Source organism: Toxoplasma gondii, chromosome IX, assembly GCF_000006565.2.
Source record: "Toxoplasma gondii ME49 chromosome IX, whole genome shotgun sequence".
NCBI lineage: Eukaryota > Apicomplexa > Conoidasida > Eucoccidiorida > Sarcocystidae > Toxoplasma > Toxoplasma gondii.
In genome coordinates this window covers 1,706,349-1,726,555 of record NC_031477.1, presented here as the reverse complement: position 1 = coordinate 1,726,555, position 20,207 = coordinate 1,706,349, and the positions used below count along the sequence as shown (strand labels likewise).

Genomic DNA, 20,207 nt, shown 5'->3' with positions numbered 1-20,207 from the left:
GGACGGCTTTCCAGAGTGCCCTCGCACTTCAAGCTGTCTCCGCAGAGAAGAGACACAGAGATGTTCCCTCGTACTCGCAGGCAAATTGTGGAGGTCCATGGCCCACCCACGGTCCCAGGCATGTCGGAAATGAAGCCTTCCTCTTCGGTCGACAGGCATATAGTGGGGTGCTCGACACACACTCTCGGGGCGCACAGAAACAGAGAGGCCGACTCAGATTTCGAGCATAGACAAAGTAGAGAGGACACTACCAAAGTACCCTGACTTCTGTGTGACCTACACGCAAATGCTGATTTTCCCTTGTACACACTCTGCAGAAACCGCTGCACTTGAAGCACTCAACAGGTTGAGTTTCTTCTGGGGCTTTTTGTTCCAGGACCTCTCGATCTCTGCTCGTTTTTCTCTCGATTTCCGTTTTCTTTTGCAGTCGGGCGCTCTCCGGGTACACCGGAAGGCGGCGAGAGGAACCGAAACAGAAGCTACGCCCCGCTACCGCGTCTCTCCTCCCCATCAGACGACCCTCAGAGCACTTGCTTGGCAAGACTCCTTGTCGCAAAACCTGAAAGAGTGGTGGATCCCAGTTCTCCGCATCTTCACTTCTTTTACGAAGCGTAGTTCTGCTCTACGCGGTGGACGCTGTTCTCTAAAGTACTGCACCTCGAGAGGTTGCGAAATCCGCAGCAAAGGAAGAGAGGAGACTTGCGACCTCGCTTCTGGAGTCGATCTCTTTCACTTTGCAGGAGAGGAGAGAGAAATGCGCAGTTGTCGCTTTGAAAAATGTGTGGTGACAAGCGAGAAAGCACGGGGTACGCTTCATTCATTTTTCTCTGTCGGTGGTGTCTTGGGGACCTCCACTCATGGAAAATGTGCAGCTTTCTAGTGCCGTGCTCGCGAGAAGGCTTTGCATAGCTTTGAGTGCATGCCTCGCCGTTTTCGTTCTGCGCTGCGAGGAGCGGTGAGCTAAGAGGAGTCCCGCGGAAACAGGCACCCGCTTTCGTAAGAAGTCCATTTAGAAGTTGAAGAGAGGAGCTGGAGAAACAGAATGGCGACCGCTTTATCAATTTTAAGAAGCAGGTGTCTCAAGTGCTTTCCCTTTAAACAGATGCAGATGCCCCAAACGTAGGCGGCCTCTCACGGCCTGTCTTCTTTTCTAGAAAGACACCAAGAAACGCAAGTTGCGCACACAAGGGCGGGTGAGACACCCCCCATTTCTCTGTGAACTTCTTTGAAAATTCCCTTGCGACGAAAAAAGAAGGAAAACAGACACAGAAATCCGCTTTCCTTCACAGGGCTGCGAGAGCGATCCGAAAAGCCGAGAAGCAACCGCAGCGAGAGAGATCCGAGACACACAGAGAATGCAGGAGGAGAAGAACATGCGTCTTGTTGTCTCCTCGGCGACTGCGGCACCCAGTCAACTAAACGTTCTTCTCTTGCCGTCTTTCGAAAGTCACACAAAACGACTATGAAGAAGAGGAGCGTGCACGAGAGAGAGAATGGTCGTCGACATCTTCCGCTCTCAGGCGACGTAGGTCTGGCAGAGCTGAAGCATCTGAGGAAAGAGCAGGGGAGACGGACCAGGAAATATGCGAGAGCACGCGAAGAACGAAGACACAGGACGAACCTCCCAAGAAAACAATAAAAATGCCTAAAAAGAGAGAAAAAACACACGAACCCCACCACGCAGATGGGGCGAAAACTAGCAGAAAAGACAAGAGAAAGAAACCCACAGCACACAGGAGAAAAACAACGAAAATCTCTAGGCAAAAGAAAGGACACAGAGTGGAATTTACCCCAAAGTCGCGGGCCAGGGAAAAGAACATTTCTCTTCCCTCATTAGACCTCACGCTCTCTCCACCAGACGCGCGTCGCTGATAAAACTAGATAAAAAATGCGCGCGTACGAACACCGAGACAATACCCTCATAACAAGACAACAGACTTCCCGAGGAGAGACAGATGCCACACAAAAACGCTCGCATACTCTTGCCCTCACACACAAACACACCCCGTGTCAATAAATACACACACCGACATAAATATATATATATATATACATAGAGAGAGAGAGATTTATCTGCAGATCTGTCTGCATATATCCAGGTATGTCTTTGTGCATGCAGACATGTAAACGCGTGTACACACGCATGTTGTGTGTACGCTGGTATGTCCAAATCGATGCAGATGTACATCGATGCACATATACATGAATATATGCACATATATATATATATATATATACATATATATATATATACGTATATATACATATATATATATATATACATATATATATATATATATACGTGCACCCACATGCAGACACATCTTTACATCTGTTTACACATGCGTGCATGCATTTTGGACACAGCTGAGTCTCCGTCCTCGTTTGTGGACCCCGAATCGGTGAGCCTGGTAGCGCTGTTTCTGAGCAGCTCGGTTTTGGAGAAAAGGGAGACTTCGAGGACATACCATTTTGTAGCGCAGAGACGTGATGTCTGCCTGGGTGAAATCAAAGGCGAGACGCGCTGCTCCAAGGTGCTCCGCGAATTGGCAACAGAAGACTCCGCAGTCTGACGAATTCTCTTGGCAAGGAACTCTCTTCTGCACAGAAAAACAATAGAAGTGGAGGTGATTTGTTGACACGCAGTTCCTCGATTAGACAAATCGAGGAACGGATATACACTGTGTTCGCATGCAACTTCTTAAGTTATCAAAAACCAGACGAATGAAGGGGGGTGCTGATGCTAATTCAATCAAGCGTCCCTTCTGTGCGGAGCACACACGAGATGTGGAGGACGGAAGTCGCGCCTTTGCAGCCTCTCTGGAAAGCCATCTTATGCATGCGTTCGGAAGAAAATCTGTCGATGCCAAGCGGATAACCATCCATTCCACACGTAGACATCTAAATATATATACACATATTTTATCTATACTTTCGTGTACGGAATGATTTGTACAGGTGTATGCATATATATATATATATACATACTTACTATTTATACAACATAGTATTGTACTTGCATTTATTTGACAATGCCTCTGTGTGCCTACGCATATCTACCTGGCCACACATGCACCTTCAATTTTGCGCATATACCATAGATGTATATATGGGAGTCTATTCATCGGCTGTGTGCGTGATAGACATGAATGGAAATATACATTTATATATGTATATATATGTATGTTGAACCGCTGTCTTTTCGAACTCCCTGTACGTCTGGGGACCTCACCACGAGAGGCTTGAGACGAGTTTCTGCAGCGAAGGGACGTCGTTTCTTGTCGAGGTGTTCGCGGCGCAAGTACTCTCTAATTCTTTCTCCAAATCTGGAAAGAAAATGCGCAAGAGTTCTCCAGGCAAAGAAGCAGGATTTCTTCCCTGCATTTCTCAGTCACATTCCCTCGGAGACATCCGACAAATCGTCGCAAATGCTTGGGTGTTCAGACTGCCTGTTCTCTCTCATGTGCCTTCCATCACACCTGGAAGCAGATGCATCAGATACACCATACCAGTGCAATTGGCGAGAAAACGAGAGAAGGAAAGGCAGACACAGAGAGACAAAGAGAAGCAGAGAAAGATCCGAGAGGAAGAGAAAAAAGTACACAAAGAATGGCAGAGGGACGCAGACAACGAAGCACAGAGAGAGAAAGGTGGAGACAGAACGATGCAGAGAGGCAGAGCGAGCTAGCTGTGCGCGAGATACAGATCCACACAGGGACTACAGGGCAATGCAAACAACACAGACAGAGATCCGAGCTTCAACAGCGTCTCCTTCGTTCGTTCTGCGTAACTCTCACTCGCGACCTTCTTCTTGGTAGTCCAGAGAGTCGTAGTACTCCAGCGTGTCATCTCTGCACGGAAGGGAAAAACGAAAGGAAATACAAACGATGACAGAAAAAAGACCAAGAAGCGAGAGGAGAAAGAGCAATCAAGGAGAGAAGAAGAGAAACCGCAGCAGGCGGAAAGAGAACAAGCAAGAGGGAGAAGAACGAGGGAAGAAACAGGGAGACGCAAGAGAGGACAACGAGGAGGAGATCGACCGGAACAGCATCAGAGAGAGTCCCTGTGATAGCAGAATCTCAGTGTCGAGAGACGTTTGTGTTGTTCGCACTAGGAATACGTCGTAGTGTCGGCGAAAAATTCTTAGTGGAGACTCGCGCAGTTTCGAATTTGCTGTTTTACCTGAAGTTGACGACGCCAAGAGCCCAGTGCGTTTCCGCGACAACGTGGAGAGGAAAAATCAAGACGTCTTGCCGGAAAATATCAACTTTCTTGCGAAGGGTCCACCGCTGCAAAGACAAGAGAAAGAGACGAATCGAGGACAACGATCCCTGCGGGAAAAGGAAGCACGGCCAGGCACACGGAGAAACACAGACAGCGAAAAAGCGCGAGGCGGAGAGAGGCGAGAAAGACACAAGAGAGACAGAGACAGAAGGAAGAAACAAAGGTGAGAGAGAAGGAGCAAGAGAGGCGAAGAGAGGAAAGAGAGGAAGAGAGAAAGACAGACAGACGTCGAAAGGAAGCAGAGAGCGAGGAAAGCAGACACGGAGAGAGAGAGAGAAATGGAAGGCAAGGAAGAGAGACAGCAAGAGTTAATGTCAGATGGCGAGGAAGAGCCACCGAAAAGAAGAAGGGGAGGAGGGGGGAGAAGACGCTCATCAGAGGAGAGTTACAATACACGAGCTTTGGAAGTCACTCTCAGGCCCCTGTGAGAAAATCCCCAGACCAGTTTTCGATGGAAAAGCAGATAGCAAAGCCACAGGATTGACGATGCACTTCAGATAAGTTTTTTCTTTGAAGTCTGCGGGGGTACCAACGTGGAGCGCGACACTCAAGCACCTTGTGCAGAGTCACAACCGAAAATTGCCCAGGGCATTCCTCGCTTACCCGCACACTGTCAAAGCCGCCTTTCCGCAGACTTGCGTAAAAGTGAGAGGGGAAAAACTGGCATCGGAGAGGTGGCGAAGATCTGAAAAAAGAAGAAGCGACAAACGAAGAGTGGACAGGAAGAGAGGAGAAACTGACGCCTTCTCGGGCGTCGTCTGCCTCTTCTCTCCAGAGACGGATGTACCTATCGACGTACAGGTACACTCGACAATATACACACACACACATAGACACCTGCGTGCAGATAGATGGAGATCAGAGGAAGATGAACTTGCGTGACTGTACTCACGCATGTTCATTCAAATCAGTTTGTCCAGGTGCCAGCTGCAGAGATAAGCAAGAAAGAGGTCTCCACCAAGAAAGGCGCGATCATGCATACAGATATGTGCATCTGCGTGTAAGAGAAACGGCGACGCATCTGCGTCTGTGCGTTCTCGTGGTCAACGCATACGCGAAAAAGTTTTTTCAAAGCAGGAACTCTAGGAGACACGAACGCGACGGAGAGAGGGAAGCAAACGAAAATCCCTGGGTGGGCGAGAAACAAGTGAAAAGGGAGACGTACGAGGCTCCGCTCTGCGATCTGCGGACGCTGCGATCACTTCTTTCTTGAAGAAGAACCATGTAGAGATTGATAACTTCGTCGTCGAGGAGACCACCAGGTAACAAGCCCCTTAGGCTTTTCCTGGAGAAACGCAAAAAAGAAAGATCTTCTTGTCTCCCAAAATGATACGTCCCTTATCCATTCTTAGTGTCCTACACTCATCTGCGTTATTTCTCTACGGTCATTTCTCTTTCTTCAGCACCGCCCGTTCTTTTCGTCCTTTCCTTTCATTCCTTCTTCTCCTTCCATTTCTTCTTCTTTGCTTTCAGGCTTCGTCGGCCTTTGTGTGTCTCTCTCCCGCCGCGGCCGTTGCGTTGGTTGTTCCTCCTCTTCTTCGGGAGGTTGCGTTCTTTTTCTTCTGCGTTCTCTGTCACTCCATTCCCCTTTTGCCGCTCCTTCACGTACACAGTGAGAGGGATGCCAGCACGGTGAAGGAGCACCTCTCCGTCGCTCGCTCGCGGTCTGCCGAGTCGCTGCAGCAGCGCCGCCAGAGTCTTCTGGTCCTCTGAAAAGAAGAAACGAGACGCTCGACATCTGGTGTTGCCTTGGCAAGAAGAAACACACAGGAAAAGGCAACCTTCTTCGCCGCAGCGGAGGCGGCGCTTCGACTCTCGCAGTGCAAGTCGAACAAGACAACAGGGAGACAAAAGGGTCCTCAGTAAAAGACGAACAAGAGACACCTCCGGCGAAGAACGTGCAACTAAGAAACTGAGGAAGAGCCAAGTGAGGCAACAAGAGAGATGGGGAGAAGAGAGAGATCCGAAAAAGAAAAGAAACAAACAGCACAAGGGCATTCTGCAGGTCACGCGGACTGTGTTATCGGCCGCTGAAGTCAAGATCGACAGAGGAAACTCACAAGAAGCAGGAGCGCCAACACCCCAAGAAGACTCGCAAAATTCCCCGCAGCGGCGCGTCGCCTGTGGTTTTGCAGGATATCGTCACAGAAGACTTCATGCCTCACCTTTGGACAGATGCCACCTCTCTGCCTTCGCCGGACTCTTTGCGGACTTGTTCTCACACAAGGCCGTTCCTACACCGCATTTGTCTTCCTCCACTCCTAGGGCCGGTTCTACCTCGACTGGTTCGTTTCTCTCGAGACCTCTCCACCTCTCCTCTCGCGCCGTTTTCTGCTCCCTTCTCTCGTCTGCGTCTCTTTCCAGACTTTGTTCCTCCGTCGAATCGCCTTCTCGCTCCTCCACTCTCTCTTCGCGGTCGCTTTCTCTCTCCGGCACCGCGCCCTGGACGTCTTCCACTCCCCGCGTCTCGTCTGCGTGCTCGCCGCGGACGCCTGCCAGCCTCTGTGCAGCCTTCTCTTCTCGCGAAGCTCCCGTCATATCCTCGGAGGGGCGCGGAGCGAGCGGAGAGACGCCGCGAGTCCCCAGCGACTCTTCCTCTTCGTCGCTGAGAACGAGCACTGGAGCCTCGCACAGCGCGCGCGTCTGCCTCTCCTTCTCTCTCTTCTCTCCGGGCGAGCGAGGAGCTGCCTCTGAAGAAGCCGCGAACACGACGGGAGTCAGCGGACTCTGGAACGCCTGCGCCTCCCAGTCCGACGCGGTCTCTCCCCTCGCGTTTGCAGACTCTCTCTCCAGTTCTCCCCGCGCAGAACACAGAGGAGATCGCGAAGCCGGGGACGGCCTCAGGCCGAAGGAAGGCTTTGCCGTATCCGAGTCAGACGGCGGAAACTCTGCACCCTTTCGCTTCTTCGCGGGAGAAGACAAATAGGGCGGTCGCGGCGTCTCACACCCCTGCTCTGCCGAAGCGGTCCCTCGCGCGGACCCGGACAAATGAAGAGGAGAAGAAAGCGAAGAAAACGCAGACGAAGAGGCAGCAGATGGTCTGCAGCAGGAAGGAGCAGAGGAAGAAAGAGGTGAACAAAGCCCTGGCGCAGAAGCAGTTCGAGGCACCGAATCAGACGAAGTGGAAGAACACAGGCCTCCCACAGATGCAGAAGTCGTCGGTAAAAGAGGCCCAGAGAGACGGACTGAACTCGAGGTGTCAGAGGAAGGATCAGCAGCAGAGGCCGAGCGAGTCGCAATCGAGAAAGGAGACGCCGGAGACACTGGAACTGGGCTTGTGGAGTCTGTCCCCAAAGTCTCTCTCAAGCAGCGAACATCCTGATCGCAAGAGACTCCGTTCTCGTCTCTTTGTCGCGATGCACTTCCCTCGGACATGTCTTCTTGTCTCGAGCTCCTTGTCTCCAGAGATGCACAGATGTGCGAAACGGTTAATGCCCCTGCTGCTATTTTCGGACTCATGAGGTCTGTCTCAACGCATTCTTCGTCTTTCTCTTCTTCTCGCTCTTCTTGCTCCTCCTCTTGTTCCTCTTTTTTTCGGTGTAGACCTGCAGAGGCCGCCCGCGAGCAAGTGCTGTCTCTTCTCTCAGTTCTCCATCGTTTCTCGCGGTCTCGGCTGCTTTCGCTATCGCTTCCTCTTGAGCTGTTCTTGCCTCTTTCTCTGAACGCTGAAGAGCGCCCCTCGGCTGTCTCGCGTCTCTCTCGAGTTGCCCCTTGTGAAGTTGTCCTCCCCCTGCTTTCGCGGCGCTCGGCTTCACCTCCAGAGGAGGCCTGCACTTGCATGTACTCTCCTGGATTCACTCCTGCACCGAATGCAGCGCCATCGTTCGGCCCTCTGAGCCGCCCAGGCTCAGCGGCGCTTCGACGCGGCGACCTCACTCCCTCTATCCTGTTTTCCTTCTCTCCCTCTCCTCCGTTCGGTGCATTATTCTCTGAGTCGTTCTCTGCATCGATCTCCGCAGTGTTTCCACCTCCGTTCTCCTCGCCACTCTCTTCTCGTCCTTCGTCGGTCCCCCGTCCGAGGCGTTCGAGAGCCTGTGTGTGGAGACAGGAAGGAGAGACGAGAGGCGAAGGAGCAGGCAGAGGCAAAGCGGACGACGAAACTGCGCCAGAGCCATCGGCGGCGGCCGGAGGGGAGTCTTGGAGAGCCGCTAGAAACGCCGGAGATGGGGTGGGCGGTTGAAAAGAGCAAGGCAGAAATCCGGATGAAACGAGGCTGAAAAAGTCCTCTGTTCCCTCTGTAAGGGAAGAGGAACTCCCGACGAGATCGTCCCCAGAGACGCCCTTCTCAGGGCGACTAGGAGACTCCCAAGACGAAGAGAGGTGACGGTCGTCGGTCTCTTCAGGAGACACCTGGAGATCCGGTGATGTCTGAATCGTGTATGCGGGACAGGATGTGATCTCTTCCCTCGAATTCGAGCCTCCTGTCTCCTCCGACTCGCTCTCGATGCTCCTCCGAGAATCGCCGACTTCTTCTTCCCCTCCGTCCTTTCCTTCGCCTGTAGCTCTCGTCTCCTGTTCCTCTCTTGCACTCTCTTCTCTCTCTTCTTCTTCTCGTTCCTCGTTGACCTCTCTCAGTGGCGTCGGAGTTGCGACGTCGAAAGGGAGCGGTGTGGCAGCATGGAGGGGAGAACGAGAACAGCAGGACCGTTGCGGTGAGGAGAAGATCTGGAAGGCGGAGACGGCGAAGTTTTGCGCGTTTCCGATGCCCCGATCTTCGCTGTCGTCCGGCTGGCTCGCGGCTTGGATGCCGCACATGCCGACCTCTGTTCGCTCTCCCTCCTGCGACCTCCCCCGCGCACAGACGTCCTGCCCCAGACTGGCTTTTTTTTTCGCGTTTTCTTCTTCGTCTTGTCTCTCTTCTCTCTGAGAGTCGTTTCCGGTCGCTGGGGCATCCAGCTCTGGCGAGGCCAGCGTCTCCTCTGGTCGACGCGCTTCAGTGTCTGAATGTCTTCGCCCCTGGCTGGGACGTCCAGGGCATCTCTCGCTTTGCAGGCAACCTTGCGTCTCTTCTCTCTGTTGTCTCTCTCGAGAATCTGTTCCCTCGTTTCTGTCCGGAAGGCCTTCGTCGCCTCCGAAATTCCTCCCTTCCCCCTCTTCTTCACGATGAACCTGGCAGGAAAACTCCGCCGAAGAATCCGCTCCGCGTTCCCCCTTGCCGCCCCGTTCTCTCTCCACCTCTTCTTCTCTCTGCTCTCTCTCTTCTTCTTCTCGTTCTTCCTGTCCACCACTTGCGAAGCGAAGTGTCTCCCTCGCCGCGCGTTCCACCTCCACTCTGAGACCAGAAGCAGAGTTGGACGCACGGACAGAAAGAGAAGAAGGCAAAAGCGAGGAGGAAGAGCGAGAAGAAGGGAGATCTGAGGTCAGCTCCGAGGAGCGGACAGAGATTTTTTCAGGCCCTGGAGGCGGTCCTTCCACCTCTTCGTCGTGGTTCCCTTGTTCTTCTCTTCCTGGCCCACCACCAAATTCGAAGGAATGCTCGAAAACGCGAGCGGAGTCTTTCTTCTCTTCAGCAAGTGGAGAGCCACCAACTGACTCCGAGACACCCGGCGAGAAAACAACCCCTGCGTCTTCGCTCTTTTCCCGACAGAAATCGACCCGGATTTCTTCCTCCAATTCAACTTTTAGCGTCTTCAGTGGCGTCTCCCCCTCGAGTTGACGAAACGCTTCTCTCTCTCCGTCTTTTTCGAGAGTCGCTACACCAGAGACGACAGCAGACTCGTCTTCTCTCTCTCTAGAGGGGGTCACCTGACGAACCGAGGAGCGAAACGGACCTTTCGGAGTCGCGGGAGAGCAGCAAGAAGCGGACGAGAAGTCTGGAACTTTGTCTAAACGTGTATGCACCTGGACATCGGACCGCCCCTGAAAATGGAGAGACGCCTCCTGTCCAGCGAAAGTCGCGCCGACGCCAAGCAGACTATCATGTGAAGCAGCAGTAGCCAGAGCTTCTAAGAGAGGGAAGGAAGGCGGATCATCTCCCCTCTGTTCCTGTGCAGTTGCCTCTTCCGAGTCGGCCCCACCCCCGTCAACGGGAGACACCTCGTGATCCGCGTCCTCTGCATGCGACGTCTTGGGCAGCTCTTCTTCTTTCTGTTCAGGCGCTCTCTCTTGGTCAGAACCGTCGCACTCTCCTCTGGGTTTCTGAGGCTCGGTGTTGTCACGGCCGCTCGAGAGGGAAAGCCAGCGCCTCGCTGCTCCTCCACCTTCATCGTCCCCACTCAACAAGTCGTCCTCGCCTCTGTCTCTGTGTTCTGTCTCCTCGGCTGACTCGTGATCGATGCAAGGTGGACTCTCGGCCACAGGAAGAGGAAACCGCAGGTCCAGACTCTCTGCCTGCAACTCGGCCGCCTCTTCCAAAGCCTTCTCTCTCTCTTCCTCATTCCAATCTCCCACCGCATCGACCTCCCTCACCACTCGCGCATGTCCGGTCTCTGTCTCTGCTTGACCGTCCCCCCTGTCTTCCTCCTCGCATGATCCTTCTCCATTCCCCTCTTCAGCCTCCTCTCTGACGCTGCAGAGCTCTGCGTCCGACCTCAATTCGGACTCCTGGCTATCTTCTCCTTGTTCTTCTTTCTCTTCGCTCTCAGCTCGAAGCGTCAAGTCCCGGTGTTGCCAGCACTCGACAGCCACCCCTGCAGGAGCACTGACTCTTGCTCTGCGCGTTCGGCGAAGCAATGCACATGTCGTCGCTTGTGAAACATCTGCTCTCTCTTCTTCTCCCTCCAGCAACCGACGCCACAAATGCATCTCGTGTCTTCGCTGCAGGACGAAAGCGTCCTCTGGCGACAACTCTCGTCGTTTATCTTCGCCCTGCGCACCGTCTCGTGTGTCTTCTCCTGTCCTTTCGTCTTTATTTTCTCCACTGCCTCGCGCGTGCAGCTCTCCTTCCTCTCCCTGCAGAGCGACTTTGGAATCGAACGAAGATAAAGAGACTGGCCCTCTATCAACGTCTCCACGACTTCGAGAAAGAGTTTCAGTCTGCAAGCTCTTCCCAGGAGACCCACCCGCAGGGGAGAGCGCGACGTAAAAATAGGGGGGGAGACAGACGGTGGAGTCCGAGTGGACACTGCACGCGTCGTCTTCCTTCGCTTTTCCTGACAGATCCCTGCTTTCCCCGCTTTTCTTTCCGCCGGACGCGAGGGAAGCCGAAGGAGCTTCACTCGTCGTTTCTCCCTGGCCTTCTCCTCCTTTCGTCTCTGCCCTCCTTGCTTCTTCGCGCTGCTTGGCGAGTGTGTGCGGGAAGAGACTCGGCTGTTCGCGCTGCATGCGCTGAAAGAAGAGCAGCTGCTGCTGGACAGATTCTTGGAAGTCTTCTTCGTCGTCTTCCTCGGGATCGGAGACACCCTCTTCTTCGAGTTGAACCCCCAGATGATGAAGAAGCTCCGTTCGCCCCTCCTCTCCTCCGAAGAACGACCCCGACAAAAGGCGTCTCTCTCCCCACAAACTCACTTGTCTCCCCAACTGTTTCAGCTCCTCCAGTCTCCACAACGCCGCCGCCTTCTCTCGTTCTGCCTCCAGAAAACTCTCCTGTTTTCCGTCTTCCTTTTCTCGGACACTCTGTCGCGAGCGCGAGGCGCAAAGAGACGCAGGCTGAGAAGGCGAGGGCGCGGTCTCACTGGCTCCGAGGAAAGAAGTCAGTACTCGCTCCTCTTCCTCGCCGAACAGGGCGCCTGGAGCCGTCCCGAAGGAGGAGACACACTCAAGTGGCTGAAAAGAAGAAGACGCAGCAAAACCAGAAGAAGAAAAAGGGGAGGAGGCCGAGCACGGGTGCTTTGAAGAAGAGCAGGGAGAAGAAGCTTCCATTTCAAGAGGGTCGGAGCAGACGAGCAGCCTCGGATGAGATGCTGAGGAGTTGAAGGCCAGCGGAGCGAAATGACGCAGGGGGCGGTCTCTGAGAGTACGAGGAGACCCAGGAAGAGAGGGCGACAGAACTTCTTCGTTTTTCTCGACAGAGAATTCCTTTGGATCCCTGGCATCCGAAACGGGGAAGCAAGTTGGGCGAGAATGAGTGGAGGCAGACGGAACATCGTTGAACAGCAGGGAGGGCGACGCGGAGGGGTGAAGTTGCTGGCAGAAGCGAAGAAACTGCTGACGTTCTTTCTCGCGTTCGCTTTCTTCCTCCTGCAGCAGGGACGGAAAGGGAGTTTCTGTCTCTTTCTTCCCCCTCGCTGAGTCCACCGACTCGCACTGAATTCCGACAGAACAGCGTCTCGCGGTCCTTTTGTTTTTTCTCTTTCTCTCCGCCCAAAGCTCTCCGGTGGCACATGCATCCTGGGGATCCTTTTTCTCCCCAGTCTCGTCCCCGTCTCTGTCTTCTGCTTCGCCACCGAAAAAAGAGTCTGAGGCACCGGCCTCGACGTCTTCTTCCAGCTCGCTTTTGCTCTCAGGAACCGCTTCTTCGCCTTCTGTCTCTGCTCCTCTGCCCTCACTTCTCTCCGCGTTTTCAACGCTGTCTGTTGAAGCCTCTGTCGTCTGCTCTCTCTCTCCACTTCCTTCCTCTCTGCTTCCCTCTTCTTTCTTCCCCTCGCGCATGGCGAGACGAGACGAGACCTGCAGCAAGGCACCCAACGACAGCGGAGGCGAACGGGGCTTGTTCGCAGAGAGCTCTGCGGCTTCTCGCTCAAGTGTCTGTACTCCGCACGAGGCGTCTCTCTCTCTCTCGCTGTCGCCGTTCGCGACCTCGCCTCCCCCTCGGGTGTCTCCGCCGCAGCTGACAGAAGAGAGTGCAGCTTCCAGAGGCAGTCGAGAGAGGAGACCCGCACTTGCAGAGAGGCTCTCGGATCTCCCAGGGACGAGAGAAGATGAGAAGTTCGGGGCGCCGAATGGGCGACTTGCATGGGAAGCCAACAAGGTAGACGAGTGCCTGGTGGAACCGAAGAGCGTGGAGGGAGGGTATAGGAGAACCGACGGGGCGCCGAGAAACGAGGCAGAAGAATCCGTTTTCTTCTCGCTTGGTTTCCTTTTGGATCCGTGTCTTGAATCCTTTCTGTCTTGCCTGGTCTTCTCGCGGTCTCTGGATCGTCGCTCCTGCTTCTTCCCGAACTCTGAAACCGATCGGTTCTCAAGCTTGGCCCTGCCTCCATCGGAAACCTCTTCATCCCTTCTTGCCTCTTCACGCTCGTCTGGAGTCCGTCTAGTCTTCTCGCCTTCTCTCTTCTTCTCTCTCCCACCAGAGGCAGAACGTGCCGCCCTTCTGGGCGCCTGGCCTCGACAGGCGACGCGCTTTTCTTCGGCCTCTGTTTCGCCTGCAGAAGTCGGAGCGTCGCGTTCTCCGCTGCGGTCCAAGAACCTTCTCTTCTTGGTCTCCCGCCTTCCTCCGAAGCATGCGTCTCCTTCACTGCTTTCTTCTGTCGTTTCTCCCGCGCCTTCCTTCCTCTCGCTTCTTCTCTCGTGGCGCCCGCGTCTCCGCGGCGCAGACTTGTCCCTGGCTGCTCTCCCCTTCTCGCGTTCCTGCTCGCGAACGCGTTCGTCTCTCTCTCCCGGATCCGCGTCTGGTCTTTCCTCGCTACTCTTCACCCGCGCGCGCCCTCTTGCAACTGTCTCCGCACCCGAGTCACCTCTTCTACCGTTGTCCGATCCGCCTCGGGAAAAGGAGACTCTCTTCTCTCCTCGCTCGGACTGCTCGCTTGGAGTCGTCGGCCCGCGGTCGCCACTCGTCCGCGAACTCACACGAGGCACGGCCAAAGAAGCGGCAGACGAGGAGGAACAAGAGGAACCTGCGGTGGGGTTGGGAGACACTCCCAGCGTCGACAGCAGCCATGAAGGCGCCAGGCAACTCGTCACAGTTCCAGATCCAGAGGAAGAAGAGAAAGGAGCTGCAGAAGAGAGGGAAGAAGAGGAACTGGAAGGATCGGTGCCGACAGTGGAAGTGGCTTTACGGGTGTCGGTACACGGCTCGGACGAGAAGGTGGAGAAATGACGACCGAGGAGACGAGGACTCCTGTCGCCATCTTCGCTGTAATCTTCTCTGTCCTCTCTGCCCCTTCCAGAGTGCGAGTGGGTCGTCCTGTCACCCTTCTTCCCTCCCATTCTCTTCTTGTTCTCTCCCTCACCCTCCTTGAATCTTTGAGTCACCATCTCGCCTTCGTTAGAGCGACGAGGCAGACAGCGCTGACGGAGTTCATCTTCGCCTGGCGCATCTTCTTCACTTGGTTCGTCGGCTCCGAAGAGAGACCGCGAACGGGCTGATCGCGGAGTTCGTCTCTTTTCTCCCTTTCTGTCCTGAGGCCTCTCTTCCTCGCGTTTCTCAGCGCGGCAACTCCCATCGTCCGCTGCAGATTCTTCCAGAGAGGTGTGGCCATCAAACCGCGAGCTTTTCCCACCGTCACCCCCAAAGCTGAGGGACCGCGGCGCCTGTCGAGACGAGAGAATTCCCTCACCTGGATAGGCTGGAAGTGCAGCGCGAGGCTGCTTGAAGGGCCGCGACACCCTCGTGTTTTTCGTCTGCTCTCTGTCGCATTCTTTTACCAGCTCTGAAATCGGCAGCGGCGGCTTCTTCGCCCGATGCGCCTGCACAGACTGTCGGTACATGCTGTTCAAAAAGGATAAGAGAGAGACGACACCAGCACTGAAAAACGTGGAACGGACCGCCTACTGCACAACTGCAGGACGCTCGCTTGGTAAGGGAAACGGGGACGCGAAGAAAAGGAGGAAAACCGATTTGAGGAGAACAGTAAGAACGACGGTGTCAAGGCCGGGCAGAGCTAGCAGGGCGCCGTGTGAAACCCTGTGACCGAAGACACAGCCCGACTGTGAAGAGTTATAGACATGCTGTTTTCCATGTGCCAGTAAATTTCAGATTCAAAGAGAAGGAAGAGAAATGCAGACGGAGAGGAAAATCGGGGAAAGGCTGATAAAGTCGAGGCGTTACGAAGTGGTTCGCATGTGACGACTACTGCAAGTTGGGGGCGCGAGCATAAGATTTACGGAAACACCGACGGTGCTGACTCGTTTACGGAGAGACGCAAAGCATGGGTTGGCGTTTCGCCGCGATCAAAGGGAAAACAAATTGCGTTGAGAAAAGGAATGCGCCAGGGTGAAGTAGCGCAGCGAGTGCGCGTGCCTCCACTGGGGCACAGAAAACCTTACGTCTTCAAGGCTGTTCCAGCAGAACTCTGACGAAGAACGAATAGGAAAAAGTCGACGGAAACTAGCAAACCGTCTGGATGGAACAAGAGAAAAGATGGCGCTGTCTCAGGAAAGCTTGTCGAGCCTTTCGCGACAACAGCTGTTTACCTTTTCTGTGTCCGGGAGAGGATGGTGGTCGGAAGACGCTGTCCTGGCGGGAGGGTCATATCGACGACTCGGGAACACCGGAATTCTCAAGGCAGAACAAACGCCAGAAGCCGCAGCAACCAAGGCAACGACTGCTGGAGTTGCAAGCTCAGTTTTTCGCTTCAAAACTCGTGTTCGCATGGAGAGAAGCGCAAGCCAAAGGATAGGGAAACACACACCAGGAGGGGGGGGGGGGGGAAGTGGTCTGCGTGCTGGACAAAACCCTCCAGCTGGGAGTTTCGACAACACTTTACACTCGTTTCTTTTCCCTCCACTTTACTTTTCCTTTCGAATGTGCCATTTCTCCTGGAATATGTCGCCAGAAGAAAGACTGTTGCGGCCGTCTCAAACGGTTAATCCCGGTGAACTGTCTTTGTCGCACGGGTCGGGTTCCCAGTTATCGCGGCGGAACCACTGCAAATGAGAGGGTCGCCAGCGGTGCACATGTCAGTGTCTCTTCATGTACCTCCCCTGCTTGATGCTCAATTACCGAAACACAGGATACAATGCCTAACTGCGCAAGTGGACGCTCGGTTGCCACACAACAAGCCAACGGGAGCGCAGGTCGGGGGTTTTGTGCCACAAGGAGGAATGGCTGCGTTACGCGACTAACGGGAGTGTACGGTGCAGTAGATAGCGTAGACGCGATAAGATGTTGTTAACAGAAATGTCACTATACCAAAAGGTGCTTCTTCGAGTCGAGTCACAACTTGGCTTCATGGTGTGCTCGGGAATTTGCGCCTCTGCGTCACTTCTATACCTGAGGGAAAGGGTGAATTCGCTTGTGAGGACATGCATGGCAGAAGCTGTGACGGGAGGGGAAGTAAGCTGTTTTAGCGGAATCCAAGAGGGCACAAAACAGCAGGAAACAATGCGAAGCCAAAGCCCCGAGGCGGATGGCGGGTTTGATCGAACACAGCGCCGTTCCTGAACCACGACCTCTTGAGATACATTCGTGACTTGCTGTTATGTATCACTCGGCGTTGCAGAAAAGGCTCGTAAAATATACCTACGCGGCCCGTCCACATTTCAGCAATTAAGTGGTGCGGAACTACCGTATAGGCACAGGTAAGCAGACTGACATTATTCTAGCCAAGAATACGCCAAACGCTTTTATCCAAAAATGGCCGACCGCAGCTCTTATCGCATTCCACGCTGAAGCCGAGAAAACGAGGACTGGAGAGTTCTGGAGATTAGAAAGTATGGCGCATGCGCCGAGGGCAGTTTCTTGCGTCAGAGTCCAGAATGCTGTCGACGTTTTTGTGTACCCGATGAGAACTTTGATATAAGGGAAAAGAAGTTTCGGTGTCAGCAACATTCGCGGTGCGTGAGCCCCTTGTGGCTGCGCATCCTGTTTCTTCGGTCAGTGCGGTTTTGTACGAAATTGAGTTTCTTTGAAAAGGAAAAAGACTGGAACCCACTGAAGCAACAACTCGATTTCCCGCGGGAGTTACTCTTGCGCATCGCAAACTCCCAGAAGGCCGGTGAAATTGAAATATGCACAGACCAACGGTCCTTCGAGATTTCAACAAACGCACAACGTAAGGTTCAACAGGTACACTTGTCCCACGAGCCCCAAAGCAAACATGCTGGCCACCCTTGGCGAGGGGCGGCTCACAGAGTGGGCCTTCGAAATCTTCCGGAGCGTTGCTTAAAGTTGGATAAAAAACAGCATCTGCTGAGCGCCAGGAAACACCGTGTTTTCATTTCGTCCAGGTTTTCCTGCATCGGCTCCTGCTGTGTGGGGGTTCGTTTACACAACACCACCAAGGTGAAAACAACCACGCACTCCTCCAGAGTTGTTTGCCTGCGCTGGAGACGGTGGAGGGAGATGGCACCCGTGCATCACACGAAAAGTTATCGGAAGCGCATTACAAGCTTTTGCTTTGTATATCGTACAGTTTGTCAGTGCTCACCAGAGCATCGAACGCGAGCAATCGCCTACCCACTTCTGTTCACTCGGCACAGCAGTACGCAAAGGTGAGTCCGCTGAGAATAAATGAAACTTCTGAGCTGAACAAGGTGGACACAAGTGTGGATGATCCCTCGACACTTAAGGGATTGTGTTTGTTCATGCACAGTGGCAATTCGCCCGTGTTTTCAAGCGCAGAGACACGCTTCTTAAGACTGATCTGGCACATAAAATTATATCGCACATGGAATTCTTGCACTCACATGCGCTGTCATTTCAAGATAACGCAGTCCCTGTGAGATCTCGCCTCGTTCAGTGGCGAAATGGTCAGCAGCCGCGAAAAGCACAACCACACGGTGATTGAACCACAACGCTTCAACCACAAATTGCATTGACATGAACAGAGGTCCTCAAGGAGCCTCGTAAGATTGGAAAACCAACTTTTGCACAACCGACCCGGCCAGCCGACTGCGAGTCGACAGCATATGTGCCGGAGTGGCAGTATTTGAACCGAATTCCCCGAAGCTCATCGACAGAAGAATGTTCAGTAACGCCATGATTCCCCTCTAGATCAGAAGCCACACGATATAGCGGTCGAAGTACGAGAGAGTCGCCGCCACGACACTGTGGTTCACATCAAAGTGCATCAGCTCGTGGTTCAGTTCCCGTGGATTGGGGTGAAATACGTGCATGCACACAGGCAGCAGCAGGCCGCCGCACACCACGTAAAACAGGAAAATCATCAGACACAGGGTCATGGTGCTCAGTCCCTGAACTTTGCACAGGATGGCGACACTCCCCTCGGGTAGGGGAAAAGCGGCGCATACTGTCAAGATCCGGACTTCCCCTTGCTGCACTGACGAGACAAACGAAACCATCCCATGTCGGCACTGAACAAACACCGGCTGCAGCGATCACTGATGTGCAAGAAGCCGGGTTCTCAGTGCCGCCTTGGAGGGTGCCGGGGGCGGCGCCACAGTGTCTGCTCCGAGCTGCTTGGAAGCTGGCAGCAGTACATCCACGTAGGAAAGGAATTCGAACCAACACACAAAAGCCAAGAACCAATGGAGATATCTCACTGCGAGAGATGAGAGGAACGAACGCTGTGGAACGGCCGGAGAAGGCCGTCACGACAGAGTGGAGTCCTGCCTTCCACCCGTGGTCAAGTGGCACAGGCGCTTAGAGCTCGGATAATTTCCGTACTGAATAGATACGGAATGTAAAAGAAAGCCAAAATGCATCAGGATGTATGAGGAACTGCTTCGATAAGCACTGTCGGCATTAGACAAAGACCCGCTTTTTGACACCAGGTCCACGCCACGTGAACACTCCAACGGTTACATGCTGTGCAACAATATGGACACAGCACGCAGCGGAAGACGGTACGGTAAACAAGGCGAAACAGAGTCGGAAAACGGCTGGTTACGCAGACTGTTTAGAAAGCAAACACTCTCACGGAGACTACTGCATAGCCCTTGGAGGAGAGCGCGCACACGCCTTGAAATATACCACAATTTATCGATTCCCTTTACCGCAATCCAAGGATGAACGGGAAATCGCAAAACGGAATCAGGAGTTCAACAGGAATTCCCCATCCCTTTTTTAGCACAAACTAACAGAAGTCGTCGAACTTCGAAAATCGGCGGCGGAAGACGAGGGAATTGCATGCTTGCGATGTTCCTCTACGACGAAAACGCGACATCAATCCGCACCAAAGAATAAAGAAGATTCTCAAGCGTTCCGGACTCATTTACACGCTTCTCTCCGAATTACAATAAGGTTCCACGCTAACAGTTGTCAGTACATGCCAACTCGGCAAACGGCAAGTAACCTGCGAGTGAGTGCAGACTTAAAGGGCGGGCGCCTTTGCGCAAAATATCTGGCGAGTTCGCTGTTCGAGAAACCGTAGAACCGCCTTCAGCATCTCTTGCCTCTCGAGGCTCACCAGACGGTGAACCACCAATCAACTCTTCTCAAGGATGAGATCTCGCACTGTTCGCAAAGAACAGACATTCTTGCAGTTACAAAGCATTGCTTTGACCAATACGCAGACGGAATGGACAAAATGGAGGGCTAGTAGTTTTTTTTCTACTCTAAACACTGTCTCTAGCAGCCGCCAAAACACGAGGCACAGATAGTGTGCTTGAACAGCCGAGGTAAGGCATCCTTTTCTAACTCACTTTCTGGGTATAACTGTGCCCTGCTGGGTCAACCGTTGTGAAGTCCCGGTGATAACAAACCGAATGCGGCCATGGGTAGTCAACGAAGATGCTCACCAGCGCAGACTACAACTCGCAATTGCATCGATGCCGAAACACGATCGTAGTGGAGGACGGTGCTCATGTCGAGTTTTTCACACATCAGACACTCTAGTAATGTCACCATTTGCTTGCGGTGGCGTGGCATTTTACATGAGGTGTCACACTTGCTAGAGCACGTTACACATGTCTGCGTAGCAAATTTGTAGAGCCGTTGGTCACTTTTCAAAAATGCCAGTCCTCCTTCATGTTCCTCACTGGCACGAATCTGCGAATGACATGACCGTGGAGATTTTCAAGCGTGTCTTCATCTTCCAGAAATTCGCTGGGCCTAAAGACGTTCCTTTCCTGGAACTTGCATTTCCCTTCGGAATGCTTTATAGGGAATCCTGGCAGGCGAGTGCCCCAGCTGGGTGAGTGGCACAAACTTACTGTTCTGAAAAAAGCATCTACAAACACACTTTTTATTCCTGCATCCGCCA

The 20,207-nt window shown here is 53.5% G+C and overlaps 1 protein-coding gene across 1 annotated transcript; it reads right to left on the bottom strand.

Moving 5' to 3' along the window:
• Window positions 1-1,044: 1,044 nt before the first annotated feature.
• Window positions 1,045-14,811, bottom strand: TGME49_265190 (Ulp1 protease family, C-terminal catalytic domain-containing protein; the record flags this gene model as incomplete). The annotated part of the gene is made up of 9 exons (XM_002368607.1): window positions 1,045-1,549; window positions 2,469-2,600; window positions 3,233-3,326; window positions 3,798-3,851; window positions 4,183-4,289; window positions 4,888-4,969; window positions 5,450-5,569; window positions 5,894-5,993; window positions 6,450-14,811. 9 exons carry the CDS (start codon window positions 14,809-14,811, stop codon window positions 1,517-1,519), a joined length of 9,084 nt encoding a protein of 3,027 aa, XP_002368648.1. The 3' UTR covers window positions 1,045-1,516.
• Window positions 14,812-20,207: the final 5,396 nt, after the last annotated feature.